At 43.6% G+C, this 24,106-nt stretch overlaps 1 protein-coding gene and 1 long non-coding RNA gene across 4 annotated transcripts in view; one reads left to right on the top strand and one right to left on the bottom strand.

Annotated features, from left to right (window-relative positions):
- Nucleotides 1–24,106, bottom strand: part of plxna2 (plexin A2) — a 226,627-nt gene that overhangs the window by 146,476 nt on the left and 56,045 nt on the right. For all 3 annotated transcript variants that reach the window (XM_030118346.1, XM_030118347.1, XM_030118348.1), the window contains exon 4: nucleotides 6,587–6,721. In XM_030118346.1, the coding sequence (XP_029974206.1) occupies nucleotides 6,587–6,721 (135 nt within the window). The remainder of the gene's footprint in view (nucleotides 1–6,586; nucleotides 6,722–24,106) is intronic.
- LOC115407835 (uncharacterized) lies at nucleotides 5,244–7,009 on the top strand. The gene is made up of 3 exons (XR_003933709.1): nucleotides 5,244–5,436; nucleotides 6,405–6,407; nucleotides 6,999–7,009. It is a non-coding gene; the product is annotated as an uncharacterized LOC115407835 (long non-coding RNA).

Genomic DNA, 24,106 nt, shown 5'->3' with positions numbered 1-24,106 from the left:
GAACTGAGACCACGCCACAGGTATCGCTTTCAGATGTTAAATCTTGATTGTTCCCTATGAATAATACATTATAGCCTGGTCTTTCGGTGTTCTGGCCGCTGACCAAAGCAGCTGAAATAACGCAGTCACTGATTCTCAACTGTGTGTGATGAGTGTTTGCCTTGTTGCTGAGAGCCAATGGCCACAACAGCACAAAACCAGCACAAAGGAAATGAAAGCGTTTCACACACATGTTGATAATCTCGGCCCCCATAAGACCCCATTGGATTCTGGAGTAGTTGTTGTCATTTATCCCAACATGCTGCATTGTGTTGATAAAGAAACAACAAAAAGATGGAGAGCTGCTTTGGGTATTATCCAGGCCGCGGTGACAGGAGGGCAGTGAACGTCTCTACATGGCGCCCGAACCCCCAGGAAACTGCACAGACATGAGCGAACACAGACCTGATCACTGCATTTTAAAAGCAAACAAAACACACAAAAAAACCCCCAGATCAGACCTGTTTGTCTTTTCAAGCATACCCACACGGTTTAAAAAAAAAAAAAAAAAAAAAAACAGGAGAGAAGAAAAGGGAGGAGGAGAAGTGAGAAATGGATGAGAAACGAGAGAGACGGGTTCTGGGGATGAGCCGAGGCCAGAAACCTAATGCAGATGCAGTGTAGTGAATTTGCATGAGCTGGCAAAAGCGCTGGTGGATTAGCTCTGCTCCAGCTGCCATTCATACATGAATAGTCTTTCTACCTGTTTGATTGGAGCGTCTGCTGGAAAACGCTACGGCAGGCGAGTATTACTGTAAGCGCAGGATCTCTGAGCGCAAGTAAAGTATAACTTACAGATAAAATATAAATCCCCTCGAGCTTCACCGTATGAAAATTGCTGATATTGTGTAATTCGTACGCATTTATCCATTGTATCTGTCTGCTTTTCGTCCAGGTTGGGGTCACAGGAAGCCGGAGCTGATTCCAAGTGACGATGGGCGGACAGCAGGGTGCGTGCTGGACAGGTTGCCAAACCATCGCTGGGCACACACAGCGGTACAATCACACACATTCACATGGGCAATTTAGAGTCACCAATTAACCTGACACAGATGTTTTTGGACTGTGACAGAACAGCCACGCATGTGCAGCGTACACAAGTAGAGCTAATTACTACACAATTACGAAGCCTATAATTTGTACCCATGTATCTAATTTTCAGAATGTTTGGAATGATATATTGCAACACCAGGATAAAAAAAAAAAAAAAGTTTGACAGAGGGAACTTGGAGTTAAGAAATAGTCTTGCAGCTTTGTAATTTGTACTGTTAATCCCAGTTTTATCCCAAGCGCCTTGGTTCAGACGAGGCAGCAGCTTTCTGGGAACACCTCCTTTGTTGACACACAGCTGGAGAACCGCTGTTACGCACTCTGCTGTTTCATGTACATAAGTCAAGTCATTACAGCTTGGGAGGTTTTGAATGTTGCGTCAAATCAAGTCCACGCAGTCAGCAGTGGGCATGTGAAAAGGGGCGGAGCCTAATGTAACCCTGCAGGCGGTCTGCAGGAAACAGCTCATCACTTTTATGACTCTGGTTTATTGGTTATTCGTGTTAAGATCACTTTCTGAAAGCTGTGAGTTATGAAGACTTTTAGGGAATCTGTACAAGCCTGTCGCCATGGCAACACTGACTTGACGAGCTGATCTTTACTTTTTTTTTTTTTTTTAATTTCTTCAACATCTCTGAACCCTTCGTGGTTAACACTGCCTTTGTTGACTTGAATATAACCTTGTCGATGGTTCCCGTGCTTTTCCAGAGCCGAGACTTTTTGCTGGAAGCAACATTAGAAAAGAGTTGAAAAAAAATGTAATCTTTGCCAAAATTGAGCAATTTTCAAGGATACTTGGAACTGAACAACCTTATTAGTAGTATTAGATAACATTAGTTTTACCAACATCATCTTGTCTCACAAAAGGAACAAAAAAGTATTGAAGTACTCCTACTAAGTGCTCAGTAAGAAGTCTACTACATCTGAAACAATATTCCATGCAGTTCGGTGTTTTGGGAGTATAAGACATCTCGCATTTCATGTGATGCAAAAAGAAGGAAAAGATTAGAAAAAGAGGAGAGGGGAGGGGGAAAAGTTGAGGATGTGTCTCGAAGGCAGCTCAGCTGAATCTCCCCAAACAGCTCTGACCTTTTTCTCTTCATCACTGTTTGCCAGTGGCACTGCTACTCAGCCAAGTACCGAAATCGCTGGATTATCGGGCTAAATATAGAAGCAGTCGCACAGATACTCACGCAACATGACTCATACATGTGATGTGGCGGAAATTCATACAACGGGTCAACAGTGAGACAGAATGCTAACGGACAGTAGTAAAGAACAAAAGAAAAAAAAAAAGGATGCAACCAGCAAGTTGAAGTTTTTTCCGTATTAGCTATACACAGATTCCTTAAGATAAATCACCAGTTGAAACCCCGCTGTTATGAATTTCGGGGCTGTCAGTAATGATACAGCACCCTACAGGAGGGTGGGCGCGTGCACACAGGCACACACACACGGCTTCCAGAGTGCAGAAAGTCAGTGAGCCAGGTCTTTTCATCAGTTCCAGTGCGCTGGCTCACATTGGGCCAATCTCAGCACATCATTAATATGGTGAATGCTATTGTCATTACATTCTACAAAACAAAAGCACAGTTTAACATGGCAGTGCCATGGATCAAATATGAAACAGGGAGCTAATAAATATGCTTTCAAGTGAGTGAACTATAGAGTCCTGAGGGGGAGTATGAGAAAGAAGAAATGAGGATACGAGAAAAAAAAAAAAAAAAGGAAAGCGCACTGAATTGTAACATGGGGAAGATTTTGTACGAAGAAATTCTATACATATGGACATGATGGAATTCATATCTGTGTGTGAGAGGGAGAGGCGGGAGATGAAAAGCCTCCAAAAGGTGTATGGAGACTATGAGAATTCTGCTGGTATTTGCATGTGCCTGTAATTTGTTTTGGTGCGAGTGTACATGTGAGCGAGCTGGTGCTTTATGTCGGCGCCTATGCAAAGCGAGCATGTGCTTTGCGTGCATGCGTGCGTGTCCCGCCGGGTGCCTGTCTGCATGTTTGTGTTTACAAAGGCCTTGTGCATCCCACGATTCACAGCCACAACACACACAGACAGGTGTGAGGACAGGAGAGAACGAGAGCCCAGATTCTGGAGCGTGGCCTCGCTGTGCAAATATTACTCTCTCACTCTCCAGTCTGTCTCCCCGACTCATTCAGTGTGTCTCTCTCTCTCTTGCTCTCTCTGTTCTCTCTCTTTCCCACTGTGCCAAACACAGAGGACTTCTTTGTTATTCAGAGTAGGAAATACAACTGGAGCCAAATCTGCCTTGGTGTCTGTTTGATATCATCCCTCCTTTGTTCTCGCAGTCTCCCATCACCATGTGCTTGGCCTCAGACGGCATCAGTCACACACGGGAACGAGCGGAGATGTATCTCATGATGTCCTGGATGTGTAACGTCAAGTGTAGCTCGGGGTGATGCTTAAAGCTGCTGATCAAACAAAGGTCAAATTGATGTTTTTGCATTTAAAATATAAAGAGCAGGTCTGACAGTGTTTGTATAGGTTTCTCATATGTATTCAATTTGACAGATTACATTTGACATCATCAGTGTTACTGTATATCTAAAGTGCACCTTGGCAGAAGGTGCAGTGGTTTGACTGCACGGTTAGGCAAACTGATGATTCTGATTCTGGACCAGCAGTCTGTACAGGATGTCCCCTGCTTTTCGACCTGTGTTCGCTGGGTTAGAAAAGGCTCCAGCCGTCCGCCACCAACATGTGAATTAAATGGGTGAAGAAAATGATGAATGGATATTTCAACAGGTCATGCTCTGATCTAATTGTAGATTCAGAAGCCTGCATTGACTGGAAACAACTGAATGTTGTTTTTTTTCTTCTCTCCACTAACCAGAATCACATATCAAACTAGAATTACTGTCACATGCTTGCCTGCCTCTGCCAAACCAGCAATTGGCAGACACACTGTCCAGACACATAATTGTATAAAGCCAACTCTGCTTAGGAATATAATGAAAGGTGTTGGTGTGTGTTTCCTGAATTGTTGTTTTCACAATAATGAGACACATCTGAGGTCAGAAACAGTAACTTCCACCGGCCATGGAAAAAGTTCGGGCAAGTTTTGATGATCTCTCTCTAACTGGACATTCTGACTCCTGTTTTGGTGAACAGATTCACATTGATCGAGCCGTTTATTCCACGCGATCTTTCAGTTGGATGAAAGCATCTGCCAAAGAACATTGTGAAAACTTGAAGAGCACGTGTACTGGATGTGAATGAACTTCCTCAGGATTCCACAGATATTTCCATCACAATAAAATAATTGAAGTCACAGTGATCTCAGCCACAAATCGAATCAGTGAATCAGATTAGTGGGAGTGGACATCTGTGCCAAAACTGAAATATTTTTAGACATTCTGCAAATATCTAAGTATGAAATTACTGATATCATGGGAAAGACGAGCAACCAACTCTTTCACCTTGTTTTAGCTTCAGCCTTCCACAGCCCGACAGGAATAAAACTAGTGTAGAAGCTTGAAAAGACAAACATACAGACCAACAGATGGAAGGAGGGATGAACGACCCAAAAAACTGTCTCTATTGAATCTGACGAAATCATAATTAAAAGGCTGACTGAGTATCTGGCCACGCTGAATCCCAATTCAGCTGCTCTTGTCAGACGTGACTACTGACTGGTATCCTTGAACATGCAGGGCAACATCTCCAAAGCAGCTGAACATGTTTCAATGTGCGTGAGAGAGGGAGAGTGAGAGAGAGACAGAGAGAGAGAGAGAGTGAGAGTGAGAGAGAGAGAGACTGTCTGCTTCAAACCTTCCTAACCCCTGGAGAAAAAGACAGAAGAGTCTACATGCTGAATACTAATAACGTTCACTGACATAAGTTCTCATTCAGATGTCGAGCAGTTATGCGCTCAACATCAAAAGCTTGTTTCATCTGTGGAATAAGTGGGAATAAAGGATTTAGTAAATATGGAGAAGAGACTTCAGATTCGGTTCAAACTCTCCTTTACTTGTGGAATTTGTGTCATGCGAGAGTCACCAGTTCAGTGTTCGGAATGTGTTGTATGAGATCGACATACTTAATTTATTTTCACTGGAGTGATTTAAAAAGAAATAATCAAACAGTATTTGTAGAATAAAACATTCTGCCTCATGTTTGGTTTACAAATAGCCTGACAAAGAAACCGCTGAAGTGATCTGTCATTATTCTAATTTGGTTCCGCAGCAAGTGTCTGACTAAAACTGAGCAACTTGTCAGTTCATTTTTGTTTTTCAGAGCGCAATAAAAGCACATCGTAGACGCGGCATGAGGATGTGTTAGTCATGTGCTGCGGGAGAAGCGGAGTAACAGTTTGCTCTACTTTCTCTCCGCAGTGGACGCTATTGTCTAAATAACTCCTTCACACCGCGTCCGCCCACCGCGGCTCCTAACCCACGAGCGAGCCGGTCGTTGAGTGTGTTAAAAGGAGAGATAAGGGGAGAGGATGGCAATCTATCACCTCGCCCCGACAGCCTCGCACGCTGTCTGTCTCCAGGGCTGCTGCGCCGCCACGCTCCCCTGCAGCTGCTCCTCTTCCCCCGTCACTTCTCCTCCTCGCGTCATCTCTTTTTCTATCTGACCATGTTTTCTGTCCTATTTTTTTTTTGTCTCATTTCCTCACCTCTACACCGTCCTTGCGTCCCCCTCCGCCCATGTCAGCCCTCACCTCCTCTACCTATGCAGTTGCGTCAGCTGCAGTGACGGGAATCAGCTGCTTCCCACCCGCCCGCTTGGTAATGCTGTGTCACTTCATTAAGAGTGTGAAAGGATGACCTTGCACTCAGTTTCTGTCTCTCTTTGCTCCGTCGAAGTCATGCACTCCACTCTGTGTCCCTTTTCCCCCTCATCACTCTTCTGCTTCAGCCGGCGAGTGCCCTTCGTGTCTTTCTCTCTGTCTCTCTCAGCGTACCTAATCTTTTTCTTGTCTCTTTATTTTTTTTTTATTTTTTTTCCCTGTCCCTGCCCTCATTGTTCCCCTTCATTATCAAACGCTGTCACAGAGTCTCCTGCTGAGCCGCGCGGGTTATTTATAGTTAACAGTGGGTGGTGGATTTGGTGGCGGTGAAGAGGTGGGCCATTACGGGCTCGGTGGGAGCACGCACGTTTACACATGTTTTCTGACATTTAAACATATTCACACACTCACTCACACACACATACTCTGGCAGCACTGTCTTTGAGGGGCCTTCCTATTGAAGTTGAGCATTGTCTTACCACTCACCCTAACTTTAACCACCTCAACGAATATATAAATAATATGTAAAATGCACAAGAGGAGGCTGTTTTTTTTTTTATCAATAGTAGTCCCTCTGACCCTGAGGGTCCCAGAGTTGATCCCCATAAGAGACTATCAGGATGCTGAGCCCCACAAGTGTGCAAAAACAAGTGCAAGTGCATACGTACAAACAAATACACGCAAGGATAGGAGTTAAAGGTTTGCAAACATCTTGCATGACTTGCCTGTCGTTCAGACATGACGTAGAGGTAGTTGCGGTCCAGCGAGAAGGCCATGTCTCTCAGGATCGGGCTGCCGTCCTTGACAACAGATATAGTCTCGTACTGGACACCACCGTGAGGAGGACCGTCAACACGAATCTGAAAAACAGAAACAGAAGACAGACAGGGTGAGTAGTTGCTATTTATATCAGTCTGAATGCAGGAATGAGGAAAAAAAAATATGATTGACAGGAGAGACAGTCACAGGCCATATAACGGTGAAAAAAAATATCATATTTAGCAACTTGAAGATTCTCCATGAAGGCCGTCTGACGAGAGAAGCCTGACAATGACAAAACAGCAATTAGCTGACTTTTTAAATAAACTTTTCAATTACAAGAAGGATGCGACAAACGGAACCATTTAAAAACACGAGGGAAATCAGTTGTGTGAGTTTCTATTGTGGGATGAGGTTACAGAAACTGTGAGGAATTATTTGCTGGTATTATTAGACCTTTGAAACCTAAGCTCTGTTTTTCTTTCTTCCCTTCTCCTGATGAATGATACATTTCCTCACCAAAGCTTTGAACTTGAGGCCAAGACCACCTCCGAACGAAAAACAGCAAAAAAAGTATCCTAATGACTTATAGGAGTTACGAATCCCTCCCTGACCTAAATGTGCCACTGCCAGCCCCGTTTCCTTTTTATCCGTCCAATTTCCTTGGCCAGACATATGAGCGGCACATCAAAATCAGCAAGCGAGGGAGGGCGTGGGCTTTCTTCCGCTGATGCGTCTGTGATGCCACATGCCGCTAGGCCCTCCTCCAACCATGAAAGCTGATGGCTCTATCATCTGTCCATTGCTGCCTGCCTGCCTCCACCCAAACATTCATCTATCCATTCAGACAGTGACAGCAACAAAGAGCAACCAGCCTTTCTCTAAGCATCACAGAGGGGAAAGTCAAGGTCGTATGTCTGTCAAAAGAAGATCTACTGGGATGGGGGGGTGGTGATGCTGGTGGTGGTGGAGTGGAGGGGGCCATGCGAGCAGCAGCATGCACACACTCACACACACAGCGTGTGTCAAACTGCAAGATGGTCAAGAAGAAGAAATATGATACATGTTCAGAGAAAGCCCTCCGAGCTTTGCCTTCAAAGCTCGGGGGTTAGTTGGGTACACGACAGCAGGCACCGCAGTCAAGGAGCAGAGCTCAGAGTGGTTGAGTTTTCCACGGCTGACCTACACCTGACCTTGGCTGGCTAATCCAAACACTGAAAACAGGACATATGTGAAAACCATATGTAGGAGGAGGAAGGCAGGATGTGGGGGCCGTGCCAGTCTTCATCTGGTTACCGACACTGCAGTGTGGAAGGAGACCTCCGCAAATACGCTCATCCATAAAGCATGTCGGCGCACGGCCAGACCGGCGCTGTTCTGTTCACTGCTGTGTGTCGGTGCGGGTCCAGCGTGTGCGCGAGGCCGGTCTTTATGTGTGTGTGTGTGTGTGCGCACCCGTAGGAGCAGGCTGTCACGCCGTGATATGTGTCCTAGCAGGCTGCCACGAGGGATCACAAGATAACCCGACCTTCCCATCGCGCGCCTGCAGTTCATCTGAATGAGATCGCTATCACACAGTCTCTCACCACTGTCCAGGGGCCTCTAAACTCACATTTGGCCTGTAACACACTCTCACTCACAGCTGTCTCTTAGTGTGTCAGGAACAAAAAAAACCCTAGTCTCCAGGCAGGGGTATAACGTTTTGCGAAAACAAGCGCTAACATACCAGGCATAGCAATTACTAAACAGTCATCTGTCCGCTTAAGTAAACACATTTAATCAGGAGTGCAGGGATGTGTACAAAGAGATAAATAATGAATGCTTATTTTCCCAGTCACCAATACTGTCTCTGTTTCTCAGCCCTGTGTACATACTTTTTTTTTTTTTTCCCTCAGCAGATTAGGCTTATGGTTCATACAAAGAAAATAGATCCAACATTTACTGACACTCGAACCCCTTTTCTATCCCACTGTGTGCACACAAACACACCCACTTCCCATACATTTTACACATTACCAAGAGGTTATTTTTTTATTTGTTTGTTTTTTTTTAGCTTCAATAGTAGCTGCTAATCCCACAAAGTGTGCTACATTCACACGTACAGTATGTACAGGCAAAAACACACTCTCAACGTTGTGGGAGAGTGAAAAAAATGCGTAAATTTGTGTGAAGTGGGTTAGTTACATGTGAAGTGCACGGCGCGGGGTTAGGCTCACCTGGGGGTGGGCAACTGTGACAAAAAAAAAAGGGAAAGCAAAAAAAAAAAAAAAAAACCCAGGGCAAGTAAATGGAGGAAGCAGTGCTTAGTGGACCAAAAATAAATCTGTCAAAAACTGCCTCTCTTTATCACACTCCCACGCTTCTTTCCTACCGGTCTGCAGCGTCTACCACCTGAGTAAGTGACTGTCAGACCCACAGCATCCATTTCTTCAGCGTCGCTTTACTTCAGCATTTAGCCTGCTCTCTCAAGTACTTAAACCCATCCCATCTTTGCCCCATTTGACCTTGCATTATTTATCAGTCTGGATGAGAAGGCTGCAAACAGGTTGGATTCACACCCCAAAGCTCTGTCTGACAATAATACTGTCTCTCTATTTTGGGAGAACCCGTGCTCTGAAACAACCTCTCCGGCGCCCTGGAGAGGTGTCCTCCGGCGTGACCTGGACTAACACGGTCCCCCCATTTCAGCGGCGCAGCCATTAGGTATCCTCCCCTCCATCACCAGTGTCGGAGGGCTGCAACTAAGTTAAGCGATGAAGGGGAAAAAAAGGTGAAGATGGATGGAGGCGTTGAAAAACAGTCTACATGAACTCCCGGGGCGCCACCGGCTGTAGTTAATACTGTTTTCGAAAGAAAAGTCAGCGCTACCTTGAAAAACAGATCAATCATGATCAGTGCATGGTGCTCAGAGCCTCATATTTCATAAAAAAAAAATGTTGTGGGAAGTCATTTGTTGTTGCCATCTCGATTATTGTGAATAAAGAAGCTGGTTTAATTATCTGCGCTTCTCTATGCAGATTTCTGTACGTCGTCAACATCCTGTTAAAAAATGTTATTAGCAAAATGTTTCCATTCATCCATCATCTTAAAACCTGATGGTTCAATGTAGGACTGCAGACTGCAAACACACAGGGAGAACATGCAAATGACAAAAGGGCTCCTGAGCCCAGATTGAAGCCAGATATATTTTTACACGTCCAAATATGTGCGTGAGTACTGCAAAAACAGCCGCCATGCCGCACAAAAAGAGGAGTTTTCCTGCCTTGCAAATCCAGATGTAAGCAGTTTTGCCCTATTTAGCTATTCATTGGTTCAAGTTTATTTTGGAATGGATTTTCCTTTATGCATTTCTATAGTCCACTCATCAATTTTCAAAGTCCTTTTTACCCTGGCTGTGGTTACGTTGGAGTTATAGTTTACCTCAGCCCACCCAGTGTGGGAGGCCTCACTGGACAGGCTGATGATTTGTTAAAATGCAAAACACATAAAAAGAGACAAATCATTTCCGCATTCACTCACTCTTATATCAAATTCAGAGTATGAAATTAGCAAACATGTCTATGCTGTAGCAGGAAGTACTCCACACACTCCACACAGACAGCCTGTGCTGTGCTGGCCAGCAGGTTCGAGCCCGATATATTCTAGTTCTAAAGAAACCCCACGTCACCTCAATTTTACTATAAATTCTAATGCAAACAAAGGGCCAAAGTGAATCCACACCACTTATCTTCATGCACATATTGGGTGGCTTTGGCTAAGTTGATATAGTGAATTATCTCTCACTCTGAGGGTTGGCAGTTCAATCCCCTGACTCATCCTGTCCATGTGTCAAAAAGCAGAAGTTGATCACAGCAGTGTGTGAGTACACTGCATGGCTGCCTGATTGTGACCAAATGTAAAGCTTGTTCAGACCTGAGCACGTCTGGTAACCGTTTGTTACCATTATGTTCTTGCACCAGCCTGCCTGAAGGATTACGGCAAAACAACTGAGGCAATTTTTAAGAAACTTAGTGCAGCACGAGCCAAGACGAGACCCCATTAAAGTGTGGAATGGATCTGACTCATGGGGGTGGATCCACAAATTATATCTCACTGTCATTAAAGTCGCAGGACAGGGCATCGGGCGTGCTAATTGCCATACATCTTACAATCCAGCAGATGGTCGTAAAATAAATGGTTCATAGTAAAAAATACATAGGCAACTCCAAATTACCAACTCTTGACATCATGATCCACATTTGGATGCGGTACCAAAAGCTTTCAGCTACACAAGCATATTTGATATAGTAGTTTTGGAACTTAAAAGGTGTAATAGTTATGGATATATTTTAACTTTTGCAATCAGCCCAAGTTTTTTATAGTTATACAATAGGTGCCAAGAGTAAAACGCATAATCCCTCCTCTGTTATCTCTCTGGGATCTCCTGCTTCAGGGTGGCATCCCCACTCTCCAAAATACCTGTGTTTTATCTGTGGGCTATAACATGTTAAATGACGCCAAAAGCAATGAGTTATGACCAAAAGCTACTGTGTTATGTGCTTGTATTATGAGGTTTATAAATATTTAATAAATGTTTGAAATTTGCATTTTAATGAAAGTAACACATTCCCACGCTGCCACATCCTGAAAAAAAAAACAAAAACAAAAAAACACCTTGATTTGAGAAGGAATTACAGTTTTAATGTGTGTAGCGTCAGGTTTGAGTGCGAGGTTGGGGTTGGTGGACTGGGCTCGCAGGGAAGCCATGGCAAAGGCATCAGAGGCCTCCCCTTGTGGCTACAAGGACCTGTGCCAGTGGGACGCTTTTGATCAGACCATGTAAGCGCCCTGGAAAACGTTTGAAGATTGACCAAACTCCAATTCAAATTGCCCTTCTCCTGTCTCTCTCCCTCGCTCGCTCGCTTTCCCTCTGCCTTGGTCTCACTGGTTTTGAACACCGTGCCAGACACTGGATCCCCAACTGTGTGAGTCTGTGTGAAGCAATTTGCCTGAGTGAAAACTGCTGAATAAATCCAAGGTAAAAGTGCATCAAAAGTGTGTTTTCAGCACATTGTGCATGCTGTTGCTCAAAGACAGAGCACAAAGCAAAAGCCAAAACCACACTTACCTCTACAGACGGTGTTATGTAACATGCTGTGGTTTCCATTTGGTTATTTAAATTGTATAATCCCCCACTGTAAAATCGGACTAAATTTTGTTGTGAAACACATTTATGTGGGACAAACACACAACTCAAACAGGATACTGATTTGGTCTTGGTTATGCATTTCTCCTACAGTTTGTTGAACATTAGACGCCCAATTGTTCCAAGAATGTCTGTCCACTAATGGTGCAGCTGCTAACTATTACCTGAGAGCTGTTTTCTCTCTTTTTTTCCCCAGATTTGTTTCAAATCCTATTTTCGAACCTCAGCCCTGAAGGAGGTTTGTGTTCTGAAATGGGCCACGCATGTTTACAGGTGGCTGCCAAGACCAATGCAGATCCATTTGAGGGTGTACATAAATTCACCACGACATTTCAGCTCGCAGAGCACAGCGTCGCCCACGCACGGGAGCCTTTACCAAACCCCCGTGCATGGCACACTCCATTCTAACACCTTGTATCAGGATGGGATTAAGTCAAATTGTAGGTCCTCCACCTACATGATGTACCAGAATAGTATAATAAGAGTTGATTTCAGGGCAATTATGCCTCCGTGGCTGAAACTCAGCTGTGCCCCAACAGAGAAAGAGAAATGAGAGTGAAAGTTGAACTCCCAAAGTAACCTATTTGGCAGCTATCTTCTGCATCTGCACTAATCCAGTTCAGCAGTCTGCAGTGTCGGAGTGAAAGCATTGCCTTTATCTGCCTGATCCCACGCAGTGGATTACATTCTGCAAAACTACACCTCCGCCACACATTTCTCCGCTCTGTCTCAATGCTGTGACCCCTCTCAGAGTCGCCGCAGAGAAGGCTGCGCACAGGAAAAAAGGGAGCTTTGTAGTCAAGTGGGGTCAAAGCGGCTGAAAAAGACACCGATCGGACGAATCTGACAATCACTATGATAAAATTGATCCAATCAAAACTAATCCATCTGATGGAACCAATCTCAGCTTCAGTAAATGGCCTTGAATTTGATGTTGAGATCGCTCGGTACCTTGAACAACATGACAGGCGACAGACTGCTGACAGCATTTTAAAAGCCAGGGATGCGTGTCTGAAGCCATTCACAATTTGAAAGGCTTTTGTGACAGCAAGGTGCTCGACCCAGCACACATTTTGCAGTGTAAGCATAATTTTTAAGAGTGTAATTTTTTTTTTTTTTTTTTTCCCCACAATACAGTAACATGTCTTTTGACTTTTTCCTCATCAAATGTGAACATCTGTCGGGACAAAGACAAGACAAGGGCCAAAAAAGTTCTTCCTTTCATATGCAATCCAATGCAACTGAGGACACAAAATCCAAACACAAGTTTATTTAAATACAAGCTCTTCTCATAATACATGCGCGTGTGTGTCTGTGTACTTAAAAAGCCTTTGTCTTCATGTAGTTTTAGGTCATTCTACATGGAGGAGTGAAGGAAGGACAGTGCTGGAGTGTGAGGTGTGCTGACAGGCCCACCGTCCATCCCCCTGGATATGGACACGTAATAGATAGAGTCAGACCCTTTCAGGCATGAGCTGCATCGCTACGAGCGGACCGGTCTGATGAGTCACACTGAAGAAAAACTTACCACCAGTCAAGAGACAAAAGACCCTTTTTTTTTGGTGTTGTTTAACAGGAAAACAGTCCATGACTGCATATCTGTTTTCCCTGTATTTGTTCACAGCGCTTGAAGGAACATAAACGAGCACTTTCACATGCATACACACACAGACACAGATACAAATGAACTGGTTGTGTTCAGCAGCACAGAGAACACATCTCAGGACATCTATTCGTTTGTCTGTCCTGGAAACCTGGCTTGAAATGTAGCAGACTGCTATTGTATTTCTTTAGCTCAGGTGAAATGGGTGCAGGCTATTCAACTGCCAGATAAGCGTATGTGTGTGTGTGTGTGTGTGTGTGTATCTCCTCTTTCTCTCACTTTCTTTCTCCACACAGTAGGGGAAAACATGGAGCCTCTCTCCGCCTCGATAACGCATCTAATCCATCACCGGTGTCAGGCTGAAGAATTCTGGTGTCAGTGGCAAGCGGCATGTAGAAATGTGCCGTGCGTCTGTGTGTGTGAGACGGCTCACACCAGCCCGGCGTGCCGTCTCTTTTGTTCCCGCGCCTGTTGTACATTATAAGCTTCCATGAGGCTTATGTTAGCCCGTTTGCCTATATGCACTGTGTCACTTCCCATTGGACAGACAGGCTGGAGACCGGGCCATGCTGCGAAGGGACAGCGAGCAGGAAGTCAGTAAGAACAGACTGGAGAAGGTACAACAATCTTTGTGAAGTGTAATTCTATCACTGTAATGTTGATACGGCGCCACTATATCTGCTATAATGATAAGAGCCCTTACTAAATACATGGGACAATTACTTCATATTTTTGGCTTGGCAACATAAAACCTATTGATTTGCCTCTCTGCCTCTAATCTGCAAACTTTTTCCCATGTGTTTGAAAAAAAAAACCAATGCAAGGGAGTCAACACACACATCATCCAAGATAACCATTGAGGAGGTCCGATTCTTTCCTATCATTGACTGTCAGTGAGTATCAAAAGCAAGGAGTCCTAGCGATTGATTTCTATATATAGTCTGAACAGCCAATCTTGCAAAGGCAGTCTCTGTAATAGCAATATCCAACACTCATTCAATCCCGTTTTAGCTCTGTAATATAGCCATCTTTGTGGGTCACATAACTCACAACCCCTAAACATGATTATATCAGCACTTTCCTCTGTTTGCCCCCGAATCGAAATAGGGGCGAGAGACCGCGGTATGCATTAGGGGTCTGCGGCGGGATGAGATCAAGCCTCAAGTCTAATCAGCCCAAACACTCATATTAAGCACAGCGGCACAATGTGAAGCCTATATTTAGCTCCACATTTAAACGCTGAATGGAGACCGACATGGTGCTGGTGGAGGCAGGCCAAGAGGGTTCAGAAGGAGCAAAAACAGAGGGATGTGGTGGGAGGGATTTTCTGCTTAGCCCTTAAAAATGAGGGTGGGGGGGTGGGGGGGATTGCTGGAACGAAGAAGCTGCTGTTTGGAGCCGAATGGCACTAAAACTCTGGGAGAAAAATGGCTCCTACACCTAAAAGAAAAAAGCTGACAGCACAATAAGTTTACTTTTACTAGCTGACTCGACTGAACAGACGGGGACTAAATAAAAGTAAAACGGAGAAGAAAGATGTTTCAGTGACTGAAATGAAAGAGTATAAAAGAGGAGGAAAGAAAATGGCACAGCCGTATTCACACTTCAGCCCAATCTAAATCACCTTTACATGTTTGACCCCCCCCCCCCCCCCCACGAGTCTATCATACGCAAACATTCACATTTACAACAAAACAAACGTTTTTCGACTGCAGGACGAAACCCTAAAAATATAGAAAAGACCCCACGGAGCCGAACCTGGGACCTTTTCACTGTGAGGCAAGAGTGCTAACCGCTGTGCAGCTTCTCCCACAGTTCTATTTAACAAACCCATCTTTGAAGAACAAAATAACCAAAGCCTGAATTCTAATAAGGGAACTTACTCTCCAGGGAAGATTATGTTTCAAAGGTGGAGCTCTGACTGCTGCGATGTACGTGCTCAAAGAAGAAAGAAACGCTATACTTACTTTATTCGGGTAAATAAGCAAGAGACAAAACAATCACACGAACCATTACTGCTACTGATGGTTACACAAAAACTTATTACATAATGTCAGACAGCCTGAACTTGAAGAAAGGGGAATCACACCTTCTGTTTTCTCCCCTGGTATACTTCAAAGTAAATCTCAAAGATGTGTGAATCAAAAAGTAGCTGGGAAAAGGTTCAATTGAGGGGCAAATTATGTGAAATTGTTTCAATTACTCCCACCGGATATGTAAGATTTAAATGTGGCATAAGATTGGCAGGTAGAAGTGAGATACGGGGAAATTATAGCCAGCAGGATCTGCACTAGCAAATGAGAATATAAAAGCACTTCAATCAAGCCCACCTTTTACATCTGTAATGTGTGTGAGCTCGAATCATCTCGCTATGCGCTTCAGCCTGTGCTTGATAGTGCTGAGACGTCTCTGTCAGCGAGCATGCTTCTGATGGATGCATTATATCGCCGTTATATAGCCTTGATACCCACTAAAGTCTTCATCAAGGTCACATTAAGTCCGTTCCTGTGTGACACATGCTGGACATATTACGGGTGGATGCTCCATGTAATGAGAGAGAAGCAGGAAGGAGGCCCAGGTGGAAGCGAAGAACACGAAAAGGAAGCAATACGGTTAGTGAGACGGGGAAAAGGAGATATGAGCACAAAACAGCCAAACAGATATAAGCAGACTGCAGAATCTTGCGTGCCAAGCACCAGGATTATGTTATGATCTGCAAGATTCAAAGCTTCGTGTATTTTTGGCTCCTTCCTAAATTAATCAATAGGGTATTTTTGAACTTTGCTTGTGTGAAGTTATTTATTCAACTATAAAAGCTTCTTTTTTTTGTGTCAGCTGCTGAATTCCTATATTTTTTTTTACAGAGGAATTTCCTCCTAAATCGTATATAACATTCTGGTATCCTCAAATCAAGCAACACCACATATACCTCCATGGAGATGACATCCTGACCTTTGACCTCCCTTCTTTCGTGCTCTTACAGCAGCTTCTGAAGGTGGGAGGCGAAAGGACAGGAGAAAGACAGACACCACACTGCAAACCTTTAACCTCCGCTGCAGGACAGAAACAAAGTAAGCGAGGAGGAGGGAGAAGATAGTGGGGTGAACCACGAGGGGCAGGGGTTATCCAAGCAGTCCCAGGGAGGGGCTCAGCGATGCCACTGATGAGTGGGGGGGGGGGGGGATTTCCCTGACCCCATTCAAAATACTCCCAAGAAAAGCAGGCCAACACTCCGGTCCTGGACAAGGGTTACCATGGCAACTCCTCTCCCCTTGGGCACGGGATCAGCGGGGAATCAACTGAAAGTGTGTGTGTGTGTGTGTGTGTGTGTGTGTGTGTGTGCTTTCACATGCGAATAACTGTTATGTCATTACTATTGTTCAGGCCAGTGTTCTGCAATTTTATGACCGCCGGAGCCGTGTTGGCCCCCCTCCGTCCAGGTTACGCTCATCTGAAGCCAAAAAAACTTTTAACTCAGAAATTTTGTTCACAAAGTTTTATTTATGATCACAAATCTTGGTTTGTGTTGCATTCATGAAATAAAAGAAATACAATAAACAATACCTCTTATTTTAAGACTCTGGACGTTTTAGTTCCAAAATTAAATTTCATGAAGTGGTCTAATTTTACTGTCATATTTCTAACAACTGTTATTTTTCACCTGAGGCTGCAAAACCGATGTTCACTTTATTCTTGTATGAACGCTCACATCAGAGGAACGGAAGAGCCGCAGGTTGCAGGTTCCTGGTTTGGGCAAGCTAAAGTTAGAATCCTGCTTTCACTTTTCGAGAAAGGTATTTCACAGGGGGAATGGAGCAGCAGCAGCAGCAGCCTGTCAGGAAACCACAGCATTCCAAAACAAACACCCTGAAAACAGGATATGTCAGGTCACGACTCCAGTAAAACCTGATTTATATATTAAGGTTTACTGTTTACTGGGGATGTCTTTGACGACTGTTTTGTGACTTTTGAGTCAGTTAACACAATAAAACATACGCTGTAAAACGAACTGCTAAGTGAACAATCTTTAGTTTAATGTTTTGTTATTGATTTCATCATCTTATAACTTTATTGTATTTTAATTTATTTTCATTTTGTTTCATCTATTTTTCAACATCAGTTTTGCAAATATGTAGTTTTTATCAGTTTTGTGAATATGCAACTCCATTACCGATTATATTCCAGAAACACTGATGATAGTGTGTGTGCCTATTTGTGGCTGCGTGTTTATGTGGTCTAAATTTCTAAACAATTTGATCAATGTACTTAACATTAAATGCTTTAAGGGCAATGTTCATCACTAATTGAATTAAGAAACTGCTTCGCTGTACATAAATAATACAACTGAGCCTGGAGTCTAGACGGCATTTATACATCCACTCTGTAAACTATGTTTAAGCAGGCATGTGTAATGCCGTCCGCACATAAAACAGGCTAATGACTTTCAGGCATATTTGTTCTGTGTGAGAGCAGCAAACAGGGCCTTGATTCATTAGCCTGTTAATTAGAGAGCGCGGTGAGGAATGGCTTGTTATCAGCATTTCTATGCACATTTCAGACATTTGCAAGACAAACACATGATCAAACTGCAGCACAACGCACCTGTGTGTCTCTATTTGCAAATTCCGCATGCAAAACAGCAACAGGGACTGAGTTTTTACCGACAGACAGGGGGTTCAGAGATACCCATCAGCGAAGACATGTGCCGGTGACAGAGTATCCTCCTTTATCCCTCAACCACCGAGACACAAACACACACACTCACACTCACACTCCCTCCATCCTCCCTTATCCCCTCATAACTCATACACACATGCTCAGAAGTGGCAGAAGAGGGAAATGCTGTGTATGCAGAACAGAAAAGCAGCACACACTGAGGTCAGAGTAAGTTGGAAAAAAAAAAAAAGATAGAGAAGGCAGTGAAGAATTGTGTGTTTGTGAGTGTGTGTGGCACACAAACATTTTGTAGTCTATGAATCTTCACTAAAGCTCTTTAAAAAATGCTCACCAATCTTGCGTTGGGATTTAATGCCTGCGCCTCTCCAGACGGAATAGAGCAGCCAGCTAAAGTATGCTAATTCACTGGCACTAAATACACCGCTTTAAATGTCAACCTTCCATTATAACACACACACCCTGTCTGTCTTAAAACCACCACAGAATCATAAACACACACACAAAGAGAAAAACACACATTCATGTCAATGAATCAAGGCATGCAACAACAAAAGAGGTATTAAGACCAATAGAACACAGCTGCATTATATAATCAATAACTAACAGTGAGAGTGGCCTCATGGTGTGTACTCTCACCTCACGGTAATAGTATTCCCAGAGTCTGTGCAGTTTGCATTGTCTCCCTGGGTTTTGGTCAGTAAAGGTGGATTTTTGTCGGGAAAAAAAGTATGATTAACTCTTTAATAATAAAACGACTGCATTTACTAAGTTATATGTTTTTATTGTTTTCCAAACCACAACAGCAAAATTAGATTATATGAATCCTAAAAGAGATATTGTTGGTGGCAAATTTGTAGAGTTAGTGAAAATCATGGCAATTCTAATTTACAGTCCTCACAATGAGCTATGCAGCTGTTTTGCCTCTGTTTTTGCTTGGCATCTTTTTTTCTTTTCAATGCACCTTAACAATACATTAACCTGAATACATGTAAAAAGAAACGTACATACTATGCAGATGTGCAAAAGACAAAATGTCATTCATACTTCCAGAGCGACTGGAAAGTCATACAGAGTATTTTGCAGAAAACTATTATTTAGCGCTTTCAATTCTAAACAAAATTTCCTATTTTTGTCCAGTTTTTATTTTTACAATACATTTTATTATTTTTGAATAGTAGATGATGGTCCTATCTTGCCGTGACTTGAAAAAGTGACAAAAAAATAACTAGGTTTTGGGACAACAATTCAACAGTTCCCTGAGGCTGAAATGGACAATTCTCATGTATTTCTCCGAGTTCCTGAAGAAGTGTTAAAAACGGTGTAATCCACTTGTAGGAGAAAAGCAGGACAATTCAGTGTATGTGGCGGATATAAGAGAACCATATGAGCAAAGATGCACAGAGGATAACAGCAAAAAAAAGCCCTAAAACATCCAGTATAGCTACATCAAGCAGAGAGTAATCAGCTTGCAAACAACCAGCAAGAAGCCCGACATCCCTCCACAGCCAAGGGTGACAGCATCATTAATTCTATTAACCTTATTAGTATTCCATCCTCATCGCTCCACTGGGTCAATACACACCTCCATCACACTGCAAAGCTCCTGCTTTTCGTCCATATGCAAAGAGGGAGGGATAATGGAGGGTTCAGGCATGGATGGATAAATAGGAGTTCTGACACCGGCACTTCCCCCTTCCCGGGCCCAGAAAGAGCCGATCCCGTCGGACCATCCCCGTGGACGGACGTACAGTGTATATGGCATAAGCTGGCAACAAGTCACATTTAGGAAAGCTTTGTTATTAAAAGTGTTTTTTTTTTCCCCTTTCTCAAGCTTCACCCATTCAGATATGTGGCGGAGTTGTTCTACACTCCTAAGAGGACTAAACCAACAGAACAGGTTTACTGTATGACACTTCAATGAATCCAAAGATATTTAAAAACTGGTGAAATTCTGAGGAGATATACAAGAAAAGGCATTATCAAGTAATTATTGAATCACTGCCTTTGGCTAGTAGAGGATATTTTGGTTAAACCAACCAAATAAGAATTATAGCAGACAATTAAAGGAGGTGTGATTGCAATTCAAGGTTGATTTTTAACAGTATTCATGCACAGCAAGAAAATATGGCGTCGCAGGAGTGCTGGTTTAAACAACAATTACATCTCTTCTCATTCAACAGTTCAATTTATTGTGTGTAAGAGATGTCGGTGATTACAAGATTAAATGGATTTGTTTTCAGATAAAAAAGGTTTGGACAAATAATGAAATCCATCTTTTGTCATTCAGGATCCTGAATGACTGAGATCCTGCATAAAGCCTGCTCCATTGTATGCTTGCTCGCACACTTTGCAGGTGATTTACTAAGAAACAGGAGTATTAACATGACTGCTTGCAAACTATTTACAGGAAAATAGAAGCTGGAAGCTATATGTAATAACTTGTTTGGAGTCATCATGTATTGATTGACCTGAGCACAAGAATGTGAAGTTAGATGTGTTGGTGGGTGAAGTTACAACAAATCAATCTTAACTTAAAAAAAAAAAAACCACACACACAACACAATATAGTGGAAAATCAACATCCCATATAGAAAATATGTTTTGGTAAAGTCTCAAAACAAAATTTTGCAGAAATGTGCTTCATCACAATACCAGTAACATACCTGCTGAAGGCTCAGCTGACTCAGTCCTGCTTTGCAAAACCTTCCAATGCAGTGAAAACAGGTGATCATAAAGAACAGAAACATTGTGAGCGATTGGAAATAAATTTGCATATACCCTTTCAGGGTTTTTTTGCACAATATCTCATATTTATGCAAACCAAATAGTTCATTTTGCACGTCTGTCAGAGGGAATCCTCATGTGTCCTGCCAGAAGCTCAGCTTCCACAGGTTTATGCATGTTTTGCACCTGTTTCTACATGGATGAAGCTTTAGTAAATGAGGCCCATCATTGTCTAGCTTTAAAGCTGGTTCGCGCAGTAGCAAAGCACTGGAGATGAAGCGAGTTAAAGACGACAGCCTAAAGACAGCCCTCTCCTCCCATCTTGTTCCCCTCTCCTCCCCATCCGCCTCCAGCTCAGGGCTGGTGAGTGAAACTGCCAACAGACACGAGCGTACCGAGTATGTAGGACAGCGCCATTAGGGCATTAGTGCCGGTCAGCAGCCAGCCAGTTTATGTGTGAGCGAGGAAGAAATTGGGGATGTGCAATAACACCCTAGGGGAGGAGACACAATCTGATGCCGTGTTTGATTGGTGCATATTCCAAGGATCCCAAAATTAGACGGGAAGCGGCGAGGTTCCTCCAACTTATCAGCGGTTGTACCTCCGGATGTGTCAGCACGTATCTGTCAAACGCTTGAATGTGGGGACGAGTTGGTCCGCACATTTATACAATCACGTATGCATAAATGATCTTTTTCATCATCTTGAAGGAAATATAACTGAGAGGAATTCCACCAACAACCCCCACACCCCATATTCGTTCCTGCACAGATAGCACCGCTACTCCACTCACATACATGCGCCACTTTATCTTATAGCCTTGAGCGAGAGCGAGAGTGAAAGTATAAAGGGTTGTGACAGCTCGTCGTCTCTCTCTCTCTCCCGCAGACTGTATACAGTACATCTACAGCACTAAGAGGGCTATCTCTACTATGTCTGGAGCTAAAGCGAGGGACCGAGCATGATCTTTTCCCGCTGTCTGGCCTGACTGATTCATGCCCATATTACCTGAGGGATTAGCTATTTCCTCTGTATAAATCTACTTTTGTGAGGTAATGTCTAGCATTAGCAGCGGGGGCCGTAGAGGGTTTTGTTACACCAAAAAAAAAATCTTCTGCCAAAAAGCATGCAAGACGAGCGTGAAATCCAAAAAGGAGGCATGCGGCAGTATACTGTCATTTTCTTTTATTCTTGCTCTATCAAGACTCAGCCAGATTGAGGATGAGATCATTTTCAGAGAGAAGGTTTATCTACTTTCATGCATTTACGGTTTCAAATTGAATTTTCAAAGCAGAATGTAATTGATACCTTGATTCAAATTTGCCATTGAAGTGTGGGCTAAACTGGCACATCAGGTATACTGTCCTTTTTTTGTCTTCTACACACCAGAGAAACTAAGCTGGAAAACCCACTTCAAACAATATCCTTTTTCCTTTTTTTTACTTTTTCATGAGTTGACCACAGACTCCGGCCAGACGGCTCCATGTTTGGCTTCCTCGGTGCAGATCCCCCTATAACTCTCTGGCTTCCTGTTATCCCACAACTGGACTTTCTGTCTCTCTGGAAAAATACTACTTTTCTTCTCCCCTTTTCTCTCCAAGTCTTCCCCTTCCTTCGCTCTTACTGTAAAAACCACATAAATGTTTGGGTCAACACTAACGCCGTGACTTGCTTTTCCAGGGCGGTGGGGGTAGAGCGGAGGTCTTGTGGGAAAGATTCATAGCACAATGATATAATGCGTCTACATTTCTCCCCCCCCTCTGACCGCTGCTTACTCTTTCTTTGTTCCTCTAAAACAAGAGGCAAAATAACTGTGTCCATATGTGGGAAGTAAGAGAAACAACGGGAGGAGGGAGGAGGGGGAGGAGAAGCAGGAGGAGGAGGAGGAGGATGGGGTGTTTGGTTGGTTAACGGTTTTTGGCACAACCAGAGAGGTAGTTTCTGTGTCTCGGAGAGGAGAGACAGACAGACAGTGGATAACCCCCCCCCCCCGCTCTCCTTGAGACAGACACCGAGACGTCTACCTCCTCATAATAATTGTTTAAAAAGTAAAGCTCAGAGTGCATTAGGAAAGGAGCCACAATTTACTGTCCCTCCACTCGAGGAGCATAAGAGACTCATCACACTGTTGAGGTAGAACAGACAGGCTCAAGTAAACTGTGTGTAGATCTGCTTCAACTGCATTTCCATCTGTACCTTAAGGAGTAAGTAAAACAATCCGGGTTCTGTTTCCAACAGCTGAAACTTTTCTGTGAACTTTTTCAAGGTTTTAGAGTTGATTATATAAACAGTAAAGAGCTGGTAACCTCAGTTATTTTGCACAACAATAGGGATAAAGCTGTGTTAATAAGATTTATTAGATTGCATGATGCCCCGAGAGGATCATTTGTATGTATGGAAAGTGTTGGGTGTTAATGCAAAGGCGCAGATGTCATATGTTCTTTCATGCAGGTGTAAATCCACCAGTGACGGGGGAGTTGCTTGAGGTCAAAGGTCACTAAATCCTTTTATAAGCCATCTCATGTGAAAAAGGCATGGCGTATATGGGTGGGGAGGGTCAAGAGAAAACATAAATGGGGCAGCTGAGGTATCATGAACTATTTGCTGGTGGATATAAAGTTAATCCCTCAGATTTAGCCAACAGTGTGTCTTTAACCAGATTACCTCACGATAAGCGGCTGAACATCACAGCAAAGAATCCAACGGGGTGTCTCGCCATAATAGTTTCATGACATCGACCAATCCTAAGATTCTATATAAATTACACTGTCTAATCTACTATATGTACATAAGTCCCAGACATCAGCAAAGCCAGGATCACCTACTGTAATCCTCTGGGTGCAGCACAATAGGCAATCATAATCTCAATTCCTTACAAAGGCATGGAGCTGGTGCAGGAGCAGATGACAAGTATGTGTGTGTGTGTGCGTGTGTGTGCGCATCCAAGTGCGTGCGTGCGCCAACGTTCATACATGCATAAATGGTTTTGAGTCTCTTGGGTGTCTCCTGGTCTGTGCCCCTCCACTGAACACATGTGAGGGCTGAGGCTGAGGGGTGTTGAGGCCAGACGACAGTAGGGGGGAGCTCAGGGATGGGTGGGAGGAATGCAGAGTCCTGGGGGCAATGACAGGGAAGGACTGGGGTGAACAGACAGGCAGTGATATGGAAAGACAGGAACCCCCCCCCAACACACACACACACACACACTCTGAGCCATATGACCCCCCTCATACACCTCATCCTTCTGCCTCACACTTTCCATTTATTTATTCTTCTTTCCTCTCGATGCTTGGGTAA

This window comes from Salarias fasciatus, chromosome 20 (assembly GCF_902148845.1).
Source record: "Salarias fasciatus chromosome 20, fSalaFa1.1, whole genome shotgun sequence".
Taxonomy (NCBI): Eukaryota; Metazoa; Chordata; class Actinopteri; order Blenniiformes; family Blenniidae; genus Salarias; species Salarias fasciatus.
The sequence above is the reverse complement of the archived record's forward strand: the minus strand, read 5'-3'. Positions and strand labels throughout refer to the sequence as shown.